A 14,462-nucleotide genomic window follows, 5' to 3' on the forward strand; every position below is an offset into this window, starting at 1 on the left:
TTATGGTATTTAATAAAACTGCATGAAAGTTTTTGATGAGTGTAACAAAAGATTAAATATATACAAAACTAACAACTGAAGTCGTTGGTCCTTATTAAAAATTAATAAGGAACATTAGCTTAGTGTTAACCAGCAATGAAAATAGCACCAGCAATAGTTTATAATACAAGGAAGAAAACTGTAGACAATAAAAGAAAATTAAAATATGTAGTCTAATGGCAGCAGACTGCACATGACCTTTTTTGCAGTGCAGTGTGTCATGTTATCCTAAAGAGATGAAGAGTTTGGGTTATGGTGCGGGTAATGGGGGAGGGAAAGTAATATGATTTCATGGAAGAGGTTATAAGGAGCAGTTCTGCAGCTTCTGTTGTCCATTAAATCTGTGTTAGGAGGTTTTGTTCCTCATTCCTTCTAGGAACTTTTATTTGTTATGTTCAGTTTTTAATGGAAAGGGTTCCCATCATTAAAAAACCTCATGCTCGACTAGTTTCTGCTTGTTTTTGTTTGTGTAGCCTGAATGTTCTTTAATGCATTATAAAATCTTTTCACTGAAAACAACATCTGGTAAGGAATTTCAGTTAAGTAAGCCTCACTGTTGCCTGTAACCATAGTTACCATTCAGATAAAAACAGGAAGACTGGATTTGTTGTACTGGGTTTAGATGAGAAGGCTGTCACAGAAGTATGTGATGAATAAGTAGCTTAAAAGCAGGCGCGGATGAAGTAGAACTGAGAGGGCATTGAATTCTGAACACTAGGAACATCAGTAAGTCACCAGGAGTTAGGATAGGTGTAGAGGAGTAAACCCTAGCTGCTGCATGTTCTTCAGAGGTAGGGTTTTTAAGCAGAGGGGTCAGCTGTGTGCTCAGGTATCAAAAAAAGGAAGGTTTGCTGTCTTCTGAGAGAGAAAGCTCTGCCTGTTAGTTTGAAGTTCAGCCCAGAATTGTCTGACTTCTGTCAGTCTCTCCAAGTGGATATTTGTCCTGGAACATTGGTGAAAGCAAAGCTCCAGTACACCAGCCTGAACGTTGTCTGAGCAGGTTCAAATGTGAATGTGTCCTCACAGGCCAGAAAGAACAGTGCAACATGTGCCAGAGGCCGTGGTGTGGAAAGACACTGGGTGTCAAGACAGAAATCCTAGGGCGTGCCTGTCTTTGGAAGAGAGAGTATTTCTGCTTGCTCGTTTCTGCCTGTCCTGTTCTTGTTTTTCATCTATCCCATCCATTTGTTTGAGTCTCCTTGGCCCTAGGCATTCTTTTCATAGGCATGTTTAAAACACATTAGCCAGGAAAGACTGGGAATCTTGGGAATAGGTTGTATACAAGAGCATACCATTTAAATGTTTTCTAGTTAAACAGTGTGTAATTGAGGAGCAATTAGTTCATTGTTTTCATTTTGAATTAAAAATTAACAGGGTTATCATATTTTATTGTATTAAATGTTTAAAGATGCTTTAATTGGGAAAGTTAGACCATTAAGGCTGTGGTTGGAGTCATCATAATAATGTGACCTGGAGGCTGGTGACTGACTCACATTCTTGGATTGTGTCCACTTTAGAGCTGGATGGAACAGGTTTAATACTGGGAGGAGGCCCTGCAGGGTTTGAAATGTTCTCCCAGGAAGTTTGATCAGCACTGACTGGGTGGTTCTTTTCCTTTAGTCCTCAGGCTGCAGAGTACAGATGAATGAGGGTGTGCACATTTGTGTGTGTGTGTGTGTGTGTGTATGTATCCCCCTTCACTGTTCACTTTCTTTTCTTTGCAGACTTCTTTTTATGTGAGAGGAGCAGCCAGCATGTGTCCATTATTCTATAGTCCATTATTGAGACTCATTTCTTTCTTTTTTTTTTTGGGGTACCGGGAATTGAACTCAGGCCCTTGCTCTTGCCAGGCAGGCGCTGTGCCCGAGCTACATCCCTGACCCTTGTGTGACTCATTTATAAGTGCATATTTCTCATCTTACTCTGTGATATGAAGTAGTTTAAGATTTTATTTTCTTTTTTTTTTGTTTTTTTTTTTTTTTTTTCTCCGGTACCGGGAACCGAACTCACGACCTTGCGCTTGCCAGGCAGGCGCTTTGTCGCTGAGCTAAATCCCCAGCACCAAGATTTTATTTTCTATGAGAATAAAAGTAAATCAATCTCTACCTCCCTGTTTTGGAGGGGTGGTGTTTATCTCTTAGCCAAAATTCACTCTTAGCCAGTTCACTAAAACACAGTTACTCAAGGAGTTACTTTTCACTTAAATCAGTACTATGTTCTGTATTTATTAAAGTCTAGCAGGGGGTAAGGGTGGTAGTTCTTTGTACATTGAAAGTCTTAATTCCTTAAGGGTCTTTTAATTATCAAAGTTGTTAGATTGCAGTCTTGAAGTACCAACAAAACTTGCTATAAATAATAGTGTTCTCATCTTTGCTCTCTGCCTTGTTAATAGTCACATTGTAGGCAGAAAAAAACAGAAGGCTACTTGAAACTCAGGCATCTGGTGGGGAGAACAAAGGAAAATTATCTTCGTTGCTCGTCGCCACCTTGGAGTTCTTGGCTTTGTTTCCTTCAGTAACATGTGCCCAAATATGAGCAAAGAGGAATGGCCACACCCCGGTTTGCAGTTGGGTGGGGGACTTCTGAATGCTTACGTTTATTCGCTGAAGAATGGGGAGGAGACCATTCTGCAGACCGGTTTTTGGAGGGGTGCTGGAAGGAGATGAGATGGTTGTACCAGTAAGAACAGCAAGAAGTCGCTAGGTCTGGACACGCTTTGGTCCAAGTAGTCATCGTTAGGGTTTGACGGTGGTAACTGCTGCGCTGTCACAGGAGTGAGGCATGTGGCACGCAGGCTTTCACTGTGTGATCTGTTGAAGGCCCGATGTTCTCTGTGTCTGTGTGTGAGTTCTGCTCTGGAATACAGTGGTGGTTTTAAGACCGGTCACTGGCTAACTGAAATGCAATTTTCTTTATTTTTCCTTTCAACTTACATAGAATCCCTTTTGCAGTTCCTTGCAAACTGCCGAGTGTATGTTACTTTCCTAGCAGAGCCTGAGCCTGTGTGAGCCCTGCTGCCTGCCTTGTCTGTGCACGCCCCGATGCATGGAGGGCCCTGACATGGGCAACCTCAAGGTAGGGGTTTCACTAGCAATTCAGCAGCAATTGCTGTCTCACCACAGGCTTTTTATACCCCTGCCCCCACCCCTCCCCTCTCTCACACTGCCTTCCTCCTGTACCTTTTCATCACTGGGAAAATGGAAGCTAGGAAGAGGGAAGTCATTCTTCTTGCTACCAAAGATACAGCCCTACCTTCATTTGCATCCTCGCCACCTTTGCTGTCTTAGAGGCGGCTGCCTGTCCTGAGCAGCGGCTCCTGCTGCTGTGGCTCTCATCTCACCATCTCAGCTTCTGCCTCAGAAACCCGCCTGCCGTGTATGTTCAGCACTGGCCCGGGCTAGATCTTTCTCACTGGATTTTAACCATGCCGTAACACCTCTTCTGTAATAAAATAATCGAAAACATTCTCCCTTAACTCCATGGGTTTTTTTTCTCAGCTACTTCCTTTCTTTCCAGGCCAAACTCTCACAAAAGAGTTATCTATATCCTCCATCTTCTTTACTTGATATTTATTCCTCAGGTCACTCTGGTAGTTCTGGTTCTGGTGCTATAATCCCATAAAACACTACCCTCGTGACTGCAGGGCCTAGATCAGTAGATGTTTTTCACACCTCGTCTTCTGACAGTTTGACCTGTTGAGCGTTCCGTTCTTGCTGGAATTACTCTTACCCTTAGCTTTTATGTTGGAGCATTTCAGGGTTGGATGTTCCACCTTCTCTTTTCTCTCTGTTGTCTCTCATTCATGCCTGTGGCCTTAGCTGCTACAGCCAGTGTTACAGGACAGAGCGCTGTGGGTTTGACCTTCTAAATGTCTCCTGGCCCTGCAGTGCTCCCTGTTGCTGCCACACACGTTCTTCTGCAAGCCACCATGCTGCTCTGCCTGGATTCTGTGTAGGTATTTGGCACCTCTGCATGTGTCTGCTCTATCTGACCCCAATCAGATGGTTTAATCTCTTATAATCCCCCTTAATGCACTTTAACGATTTGCCACAGTGCTTAGAAGAAAGTTTGCGGTTCCTCAAAGACGTTCATGAGACTTGGTCTTCTCTTGGCTCTTGCCACCTCTCTGGCCTCCTCTCCTCAAGGTTGCCCCAGCTGCTGGCTCCTTGGCCCTGCCTGGGCTCCTCGTAGTCAGCTCCTCTAGCACCGTTTGTGCATGCATTTTCCCTCTGCGCCATGCTCTTCTCCAGGTTCCTCTTGCAGCGCTCTAGAGACCCTTCGGCACCTTGACCTCTGCATGTACACACTGACTGTATTCTTTGTGCCTCATGCCTGTTAAATATTGAGGGAGCAACTGAATGGACAAATGAACTTGTTATTTTCCTGACTGAAAAGAATTACATGTAAGTAGCATATCAAAGCATCAAGTTATATCTTCTGTGATTTCATTTTATTAGCTGTGCATCTTGCTCCATAGTCTTAGTGACACGCTACTTTGACTCTGTTGAGACTTTGAGCAGATCATTGGGATTCTTCATCCTGATGCCAGCTGCAGCCCCTCATCCCCTCAGTTCTGTGCTCACAGAGGATTCCTGAGGCTCCTTAGGTAGAAGTGAATTCTGTGGGATCTTGGTGTAGCTTCTATGGTTCCTGATTTTTTACTTTTCTTAGAACAAATTGAGACACAAGTAGTAGGATGTCTATCCCAGTCAACTAGAGAGCAAGTTAGGGCTGAAGCACAGGGCACCTGAAGCAGCTTGGTGGTTTTTGTTGTGTGAGGTTTTTGTTTTTGCTGTTCTATCTCCATAGAGCCCTTTTCTCAAATTTTTAAAAATTATCTTATGAAAATTAAAGAAAATTTGTGCTAAGATACACACAACATAAAATGTGCCTCCACAGTCTTTTTAAGTGTGTGGTTAGTGGCTGGTGCTCAGTACACTCACACTGCTGTGTAGCCGTCACCACTGACTCTGGAACTCATTCATCTTGAGTGACTGAGACTCAGCACCCATCCAATGCTAGTTCCCCAGCCTCCTCCCAACCCGGGCCTGGAAACCCATCTTCTGCTACTTCTTTATTAAGAGATTGAGGTAGGAAATGATTACCTAGTGTTCTTCGTTCAGATAACTCACAAAGTTTAATTAGTTTTTATTATGGTGAGTTTTAAAACTTTGTGATGAAATGCTGTTTTTCCAGACTTCATAATTTTACAGTGTATGCCAAAGTGAGGCCAACACAAGCTGTCCTCCCCCAACTGACACTAAGTGTATTGTTTCTTTTGGATTTAAACAATAAAAATAAATCCTGGAGAAGAGTTACAAGGGGCACTGTCTGTTGCTGAGGAAATAAGGCGATAGGCACGCTGGTGTTTTGTGCATTTTGTGTTTCTGTTTCCATTGTTACATGATTATATGCTGGTGCTATGGTTTATTTGTTTTGGTTTTTTTCTTTGCCAATACAAAATGTTTATAATTTGAAAAGAATATTAGAATGATAGATTTTAACATGGTTTAGTCCTCAACCCTGCCTGATAAGATTGACCTGATAAGAATCGCCCTTGTTAAAATGCAGGTAACCAGGCTTTTCTCTCTGACCTTAATCTGTTAGGGCCCTAACACCATTCTAACCTTGGGAAGCATTGGTATGGTATATACTGGTGAGTACTGTTCTGATAACAGTCTGGCCCTTCATCTTATTTCTTATGGCTTACCTGTTAGCCTGTCAGGACATATGCACACACGCATGGAAACGTGCATGCACGCATGCATGCTCTGTCTTGTATTTCTTATTATGATCATTATTATTATCATTTCCCCCAGGCGCATACATTTTTCTACATTTCTTTATGTTGATTTGTTAGCTTGCTTTTTGATGTTAGTTCTCCGTCTCCGTTTGTAATGCCAGGGTGGTCCAGCAGAGAGCTCAGGCTTTCTGCTCCAACAGACCTGGCCCGATCCTGGGTCAATTTGTATAACCTCCTGTAGATTTTTCACCTGCAAACTCAGGATAGTAACATAACCTGTGGCTGAGGGTTGTTGAGGAGACTAAATGAAATGCTTTTAAATCTCTCTCCTTCCCCTAAGACATGCAAGAGAAAAGTTTCTCAGACATGGAAGGGAGTTCGATGAGCAGTCAAACTCTGTTTCTGTCCACTTAGGTAGTTACTGAGTGCTGGTTGGGAGCAGACAGAACCTAACAAACTCTGAATTAGGTCATTTAATTTGGGGGTGTTTAAAAAAATACCCCTGGTTTGGACCTTGACTGTTGACATTTCTTTTACCTGACCTTGGAGCTGTTGCCCCAGTTTCAGCCCAGGTTTATAGTCTGGTGTCAGTACTAATGTACTCTTCCCTTCGCTAACTTCAGTTTTCCTTCCTGCTGACTTTAATCACTGTCCTCTGCAGTATGTGTCTGGGTACTTTCTTTCCAAATAGTTTAACTTTGTTTCATGTTCCCTGTGACTGAGTGCACTGGTATTTGGCATGATAGAACATGAAAGTCTTAGGTAGTCTTGTCTTCAGCTATTAATACTGTGTCAGTCTCAGTTCCCCGCAGAATCCCACCCATTGTGAGTTAATGTATTAATGCAGTGTTTGACTGGAAAGATATTTTGGGGTTACGTACCCTCCAAAAAGCTCTTCTATGCAATTTTAATGTTAAGCCAGCTTTGCCTATTAATGTAGATGGAACTGCTCTTACACTGTATGAACTTAGGTCCACATGTACATCTACATATACGTAAATGCTGACATGTATACATATGCATGTAATTAATGTATGCATATATATGTATACCTATATTTTGTCCAAGGAGAACACTATTTTAAGGTGGGTGTTGTAAGAGGGATGAGAGTAAACATTACTTATAATCAAAATAGTTTTGTATTATAGCAATAGCCATTTTAAGATAACTTTTTACTCTATATTTTTAGTACAGGTTCAGTTTTAGTATTCAGCATGTATATTAGTGGCTTACACCTTGTGATATCACTTTGAACTTCAGTTTATAGCTTTCTCTTGGTTTTATACAGTATTTTTAAAAATTCATGCTGTCTTCTTGTATTTTTACTTCTTTTGAAGGTGTTTTTGATGATTTATAAATGAAAAAGTAGGTTATAAATACGTGGTTTTAAAAATCACTATGATTGAGTCATTAGAAAGATTACATTACGTAGAATAATTTAAAATGAGAGAGTGGCTTCAAATATTACACTTTCTGATTTGGGAAAGTTTTGTAAAATAGGGACATTAGAGTAGTTAATAGCCAGCTGTCTAAAATACAGTACAAGAACATGGCCATGGCCTTGTATGTACCTACAGTTTAGTCTAACACTCAATCTATGATAGCAGTGAGATTTTCTGCTAACCTGTTATGAAAAGGAGATGTTACATTGAAATAAAACCTTCAGAATGAAAATAAACATCTTCTGTATGTGAAAAACAGCTAAGGTGTGGGCAGGTTGTGTTGTCCAGTGAGACTGAAGAGGGGCAGAGGACCCGCATGGCCTCTTTGGTGCTCCAGCCCCGAGAGGAGAGGTGCATGGAGAGTCGGAGGCACCGGCTCGGAGGGGCCAGGGCAGCCACAGGATTCTCAAGACGTTCAGGCTATTGCTTTTCAGTCCCCCCTTTCTATTTTTATTTAATGAATCTTACTACAGCCTTTTAATTTAGGAAAAATACCTCAACGTTTGTTCCTCTGAAGCGTTAAAGATCAGAATAAAAGAACAGACTTAGTTAAGCTCACTGTATCGTGCTGCTTTTGTGCTGAAATGACGATGTCATTCTGAAGGAAGTTTTATGTTTTATCCCCTTGGTCGAAAAACTTGATTCTTCAATGACTTTATTCATTCCCTCTGGGATTACTCAGTGTTTACTCTCTATGCTAATGGTAGGGTTCTCATAATAACATGCTGCTTCTTGTTGGAGATTTGGCAGACTCAGAAAGCCTGGTTTTTATTTCTCCAAAACGTGTGAACTCTAGGGAAACAGAATAATTTTTTTAATGAAAGAATTTTATCTATTTGTTTTTGTCTAGACTGTTAGACACACGTGTTTAGTAGCTTTTGTGTTGTCAGATTCTTCATGATTCAATGTGAATTAAAAATACTATTTTTGGAGGTCTTTCATTGACCTCTATTGTTTTCAGGAGATTTCTTGTTCTTGTAGGATTACTTTTGATGTTGGTGGCATATGAAAATCATTACAAAATTTCCTGGAATATAAGCATGGAGAAAGTGGTAGAAACCTTTCTAGGTTCTGAGCACTTCCAAGTAGTAAGTAGGTGTTTCTTTGGAAGTCTGCCTTCTCACCAGATAAAAATAAGAATAAAAACTGCTGTTTAATGTTCTACATGATCAATGACACATTTTCCAAGAATCTCTCATGTAAATGGCCTTACTATTGAGATTGAATTGCCCACCCCCCCAGGCCTTCTTTTTGTGGTTCCCCAAATGATTTTTTTCAGCAAGGCAGAGAGCCTGTGGCCTGGTACGGTGGAAAGCTGTTGTTTAGGAGTTGACACACAGGTCTCACTCAGTGAGTTTAGGGGTGGTGCTACTCTTTTTCTGTAGTTTTCACACTTCTGGATGGCCTTGAGTGATGTTTCTAGCTGCCATGTTTTACTGCTTTCTGTGCAAAGAGTAGTTGAGGAACGGTTCCTGACTCACAGAGATAGGGGCTAGCTTCAGGGCGTCCCTCCAGTTCACAGTACCATGTGAGTTTCACAAGTTCGAAAAAGGTGAAGCCCTATTTGTGTGTGTGCATGCATGTGCACGCGCATGGGCATATACACAAGTGAGCGTGCATGTGAGAGTACATGTGCACATGCATACTTATGAAGCAAGCTAATGTTTATTCATCATCCATTTATTATTCAAATTACCAGCTAACCAATCTGCTTACCAACTTACCAGACACTTTTTGAACATCTGCTGTGTGTGTGCGTGTCAGTAGGAGGATAGTTGACTAGTTGAGAGAAACAAGATGTGCATGTACACCACACCGTGATTGAGTAGGTCAGGGAAGGACAGGGTTACATCCTCAGTGCCACATTGGTGACTTAGTTGGAGTGTAAGAGATTCGGAAAACAGAGAAACGGGGTGGGGGATCAGGGAGAGCTCTATGCACAGGGAGACACGGCTTCCTCTGCTACAAGAGTGACTCTGAGGTGGAAGACAGCACTGAAGGAGCATCCCAAGGGCAGCGCAGGGCCTGGTGTGGAGCAGAGCAGGAGCTGTTGGTGTTCGGGAGAAATGCCGAGAGGGGCCGCCTGGCTCGGTGGGGTGCCACTGGAGTTCTGGGACTTAAATTGGGTTAGTGGGGCAGGTGCTTCCTGTATATTCTAGGGGTGAGGCATTTGTAGACTTGGTTGAAAGCTGCATATTTCCACATTTTTAGACTTTTCTGGCTGTGTTTGTTTCCAGCACACAAGTTTCTGAGAGCAGTAAGTAACCTTCACTATTTGAAGAAAATTTGTGCTTTAACACAGGCTTGGTCTTAAGATTTACGGAAGTTGTTTCAGAGACATATGTGTAATGATAAGGTTGAACTGGCGTGTGAAAGCATTTCATTAACTGTGTGAATTTTTTTCCTAGGCCGGACCTGATAGACATGAATACTGTTGCTGTTCAAAGCAACCTTGCAAATTTAGAGCATGCTTTTTATGTAGCAGAAAAAATTGGTGTTATAAGACTTCTGGACCCTGAAGGTAAGTTTTTCTTGACTAGGCAGGGACTGGATGAAAGTCTGATTGAAAATAACTTACCAACATCGTGAAATAATTTATGTTGCTGGTTTTAGATGTCGATGTCTCTTCCCCTGATGAAAAATCAGTTATAACTTACGTGTCATCTCTCTATGACGCATTTCCCAAAGTCCCTGAGGGTGGCGAAGGCATCGGCGCAAATGTGAGTACTGACTTTTCTCTGCTAGAAGCTGCTAATACTGTGATGAGCAGTTGATTGAATTCTTTGACTGTTCTTATTTTTATTTTTATCTGCCTGCCTGCCGGCCTGCCTGTCTGTCTGTCTATCTGTCTATCTGTCTGTCTATCTATCTATCTGTCTGGTACTGGGAATTGAACCCAGAACCTTGTTCATGTGTGGCAAACAATCTACTACTGAGCTATGTCCTCAGCCCTTTTATTTTTTAGGTAAGTGTTTACTAAGTTGACCAGGCTGGGCTCAAACTTGTGCTCCTCCTGTCTCAACCTCCTTGGGAGCTGTGATTAAGGTGTGTGCCACCACACCTACCTTTCAGTTTTTAAACGTCAAATATATTTTAAAGATTTTGACAGCATTCTGGGAAGCAATGCAGGAGAATCAAAAGTTTGAGCCCAAGCCAGGCAACTTAGACCCTGTCTCAAAATAAAAAAATAACCTGAGGAAGTGGTCCAGTGCAAATACTTTATTTTGAGTTCTTAACTTCATACTGGATGTTAGTTCTGAGTTTGTAATGCCAGGGAGGTCCAGCAAAGAGCTCAGGCTTTCTGCTCAAACAGACCTGGCCCGATCCTGACTGCCACTTACCAGGTTAGTATTCTTGGTCAAATTGTATAACCTCCTGTAGATTTTTTCACCTGTACACTCAGGAAAATAACATAATCCTCAGTCATCAGCACCACACATAAGAATTTGAGTTAATGTACTATTTAATAAACAGATACTATGTACATTTCATGGTAGTATCTTTTTTTACTGGGAAGTGGGGTCCCCATGACGTGAGGAACCATCCATTAGCCCTCTGTCCTGCATGCTTTTCATGAAAGAATTCAGTCAAGACACATAGGCAGCCATGCAGAACTCTAGGAAGAATTTATTCTAACGCAGATTGGGAGAGATTTATAACTTTGGAGGAGGTGGGCCATGCCCCGAAGGCACCTAAGATCCCATGCAGTAATTTTTTTCATATTTTTTTTAAAAAGAAAAGAGCAAAAACAAAATTAAAAAAAAAGACATAAAACAACACAAAAAAACAAAAGCAATACAGAATTTCAAACAAGGTGATAGAAAATTAACAATGGTTGTTGTTACATATTGTTATCTTCACAGTGGTTCCTCAGATACCCAGACATAGGCATGTAAAATTGATCAAACAGTTACACATTAACTGCTCCTTTCAGTAAACTGCTAGAAATTAATAGTGTGATTATCTTAGCTATCTTGTGTACATACATACTCAAAATTTTCCCTTCCTTCTCTCCTTTCTTTTCTCTTTTCCCTCATCTCAGTTGTTCTTTCCTTTTGAACAGTTTCTTTCCCTCTCACAATATCTGCTGTACCTTTCAGATTTTATTTATTCTTTCAGGTATTTACACTAGGGAGACGACACAATGTTTACAAATGTGAGTCACATTTATTTCACTTACGAGTATAGCCTCTCGTTGCAGCCATTTATCTATAAAAGCCTTGAGTTTACCTTTCTTTGTAGCAGAGTAATATTCCATTGTATGAAAAAAATCACATCTTTTTTATCCATTCCTCAGTTGATGGACAATTGGATTGTTTCCAAGATTTAGCTATTACAAATTGCACTGCTATAAACATTGATGTACATATATCACTGTGGTATGGTGGGTTCAGTTCTCCTGGAAAAATACCCAGAAGGGGAATGGCTGGGTCAAATGGGACCTCTAATCCTAATTTTTTGAGGAATCTCCACACTGGTTTCCACAGTAATTGTTCTAGTCTACACTCGCACCAACAGTGGAGAAGGGTTCCTTTTCCCCCACAGCCCCTGCAGCATTTGTTACTGGTTGATTTCTTGATGACAGTCATTGTTTCTGGGGTGAGATGGAATCTCCATGTTGCTTTAATTTGCATTTCTCAAATGACTAATAATACTGAATATTTTTTCATGTATTTTATTTGCCATTTGTATTTCTTTATCTGAGGAGTGTTTACTCATCTCAGTTGTCCATTTTTAGATTGGGTCATTGAATTTCGGGGATCTGATTTTTTAAAAATTCTTCTTATGTTCTAAATAGAAGTCCGTTGTGTGAGGGACAGTTGGCTAAAATTATTTCCCAATTCATGGCTTTCCTTTTACTCTGTTGGAGATTTCTTTTGCTGTGCAAAAACTTTTTAATTTGATGAGATCCCAGTTGTTGATTCTTTGAAGTGTTTCCATGCAGTTTGGGTTTTGTTCATGAACTCTCTGCCTACCCCTATGTCTTCAAGATTTTTATCTACTTTCTCTTCTGGTAGATTTAGTGTTTGTATTTTAATATTTAGATCTTTAATCCATTTTGACTTTCATTTAGTGCATGGTGATAGACATAGGTCTAGTGTTAGTCTTTGGCTTGTGGTGAGCCAGTTTTTCCAGCAACATTTATTAAAGAGGCTATCTTTCTTCCACTGAACGTGTTTGTCCCCTTTGTCAAAGATAAGGTGGTTTGTAGTTGTGGCTCCATCTTCCAGTCTGTTTCATTGATCTTCACATCTGATTTTTGCTAGCACTATGGTGATTTTATCACAGTAGCTCTGTAGTATAATTTCAAGTCAGGGATTGTGATGCCTCCTGCTTTGCCTTTGTTGCCTGGGATTGCTGTTGCTATTCTGGGTCTGTTCTGCTTCCAGATGAATTTTAGGAATGTTTTCTCTAGATATGTGCAGTATACTAATGGTGTTTTGATCACTATTGCATTGAATCTGTATAACAATTTGGGAGTATGGCCATTTTCACAATATTGATTCTTCTTATCCATGAGCAAGGAGTATCTTTCCATTTTCTGAAATCCTCTTCAATCTCTTTTTTCAGAGTACTGTAATTTTTACTGTATAGATCTTTCACTTCTTTTGTTAGATTGATTCCTAAGTATTTCAGTTTTTTAGATACAGTTGTGAAATGTAAGGTTTCCCTAATTTCTCTCTCAGTGTGTTTGTTGTTTGTGTACAGGAATGCTATTGATTTTTGAGTGTTGACTTTGTATCTAGCTATACTACTGAATTTGCTTATCAAATCTACAAGTCTTTTAGTGGGGTTTTTGGGGTCTTCCATGTAGAGTATCATGTCATCTGCAAATAATGATAATTTCACTTCTTCCTTTCCTGCCCTTATTCCTTTATTTCTGTCTCTTGTGTAATTGCTCTGGGTAATGTTTCCAAAACTGTGTTGAATAGAAGTGGTGACAGTGGACATCCTTGTCTTGTTCCTGATTTTAAAGTGAATCCTTTCAGTTTTTGTCCATTTAGTATGATGTTGGCTGTTGGTTTGTCATAGATGGCTTTGATCAGGTTGAGGTAAAGACCATCTATCCCGATTTTCTGTAGGGTTTTTATCATGAATGATTGTTGGACTTTGTCAAAAACTTTTCCCCCATGCAGTAAATGGCAGGGTTATATTTTCTAATTTAAATGCGGGCCTGGAGGAAGGTTATTGGATCTGGCAGTAATAACAGAACTAGGTCACAGATGCACAGGTTTGGGTATTAGGCATATATTAGATCACTGTTTCTCAAAAGTTTGTATAACTTAATTCAGTCGTGCATTTTGCAGTGGTCTTGCTGACGTGTCTGTGTTTCTGGAAGACAACAGGACAGTTTGTGTCATGCATGTGGAGGGTCCCCTGACCTGGTCTTCTCCCCCTTCCTCACAGATGCCTTTTTTTCTGCATTACTTTGTCATTATCTTTTTCTCCATTACATTTGGAGCCCTTTCAGGTGTCCTTCTCATCTCTGTGTTGTTTCTAGACTTACTTTTATTCTCTTCCTCCTTCCCTCCTCCCAAAGCTTCCCTGCCCATGGACCCCAGGCCACTTGTTCTGACACACAGCTGTAACGATTGCTCTTAGATCTTGGTTGTTGTTTCAGAATGTCTTTTGCTCCCCACGGGACTTCTGTGTTTCTACAGCCTCGTACTGTTCCACACTGGAACCAGGGTGACAGCTGTGGCTTTCTAACCCATGGCGCCTGGTTCCCATCAAATCTGCATTTATTACCAAGTTAAACTTCCTAAAACCTATGTATGTATGTATGTATGTATGTATTTATTTATTTATTTATTTGTCTTTTTTGAGACAAGGTCTTGCTATGCAGTTCAGGCTGACCTTGAGCTCACTTTGTAGCCCAGGCTGGCCTCGAACTCCCAATGATCCTCCTGCCTCAGCCTCCCGAGTGCTGGGATTACAGGCCTGCACCACCATGCCTGGCTAAATCTATGTATTTAGCTTAAAAATTTATAGTGGTGATATGTCACTTGCAGGTTAAATCCAATCTAGAGGTTCTGACATTCAAAACTCTATAAATATATTAATCATTCTTATCTACATTTTTGTCAGTGTTTTCTAAAAGTGAGCCATTTGCTAATAGCTGAGCATTTTCACATCACAGACCATCCCATCCGGGGATGCCCTGTCCTTTCTCTCCCCTCTGCATGCCCTCCATTGCACCCCACAACTGAAGAACCACTGGTCCCAGTGTAGAGATT

General features: G+C 40.8%; 1 protein-coding gene across 5 annotated transcripts in view; it reads left to right on the forward strand.

Moving 5' to 3' along the window:
- Positions 1-14,462, forward strand: part of Dst (dystonin) — a 434,906-nt gene that overhangs the window by 236,449 nt on the left and 183,995 nt on the right. For all 5 annotated transcript variants that reach the window (XM_013505819.1, XM_005406890.2, XM_013505822.1 and 2 more), the window contains 2 exons: positions 9,633-9,745; positions 9,838-9,944. In XM_013505819.1, coding sequence (XP_013361273.1) covers positions 9,633-9,745; positions 9,838-9,944 — 220 coding nt within the window. The remainder of the gene's footprint in view (positions 1-9,632; positions 9,746-9,837; positions 9,945-14,462) is intronic.

The sequence above is a fragment of the Chinchilla lanigera genome, unplaced genomic scaffold (genome assembly GCF_000276665.1).
Source record: "Chinchilla lanigera isolate Chin_1 unplaced genomic scaffold, ChiLan1.0 scaffold00101, whole genome shotgun sequence".
NCBI lineage: Eukaryota > Metazoa > Chordata > Mammalia > Rodentia > Chinchillidae > Chinchilla > Chinchilla lanigera.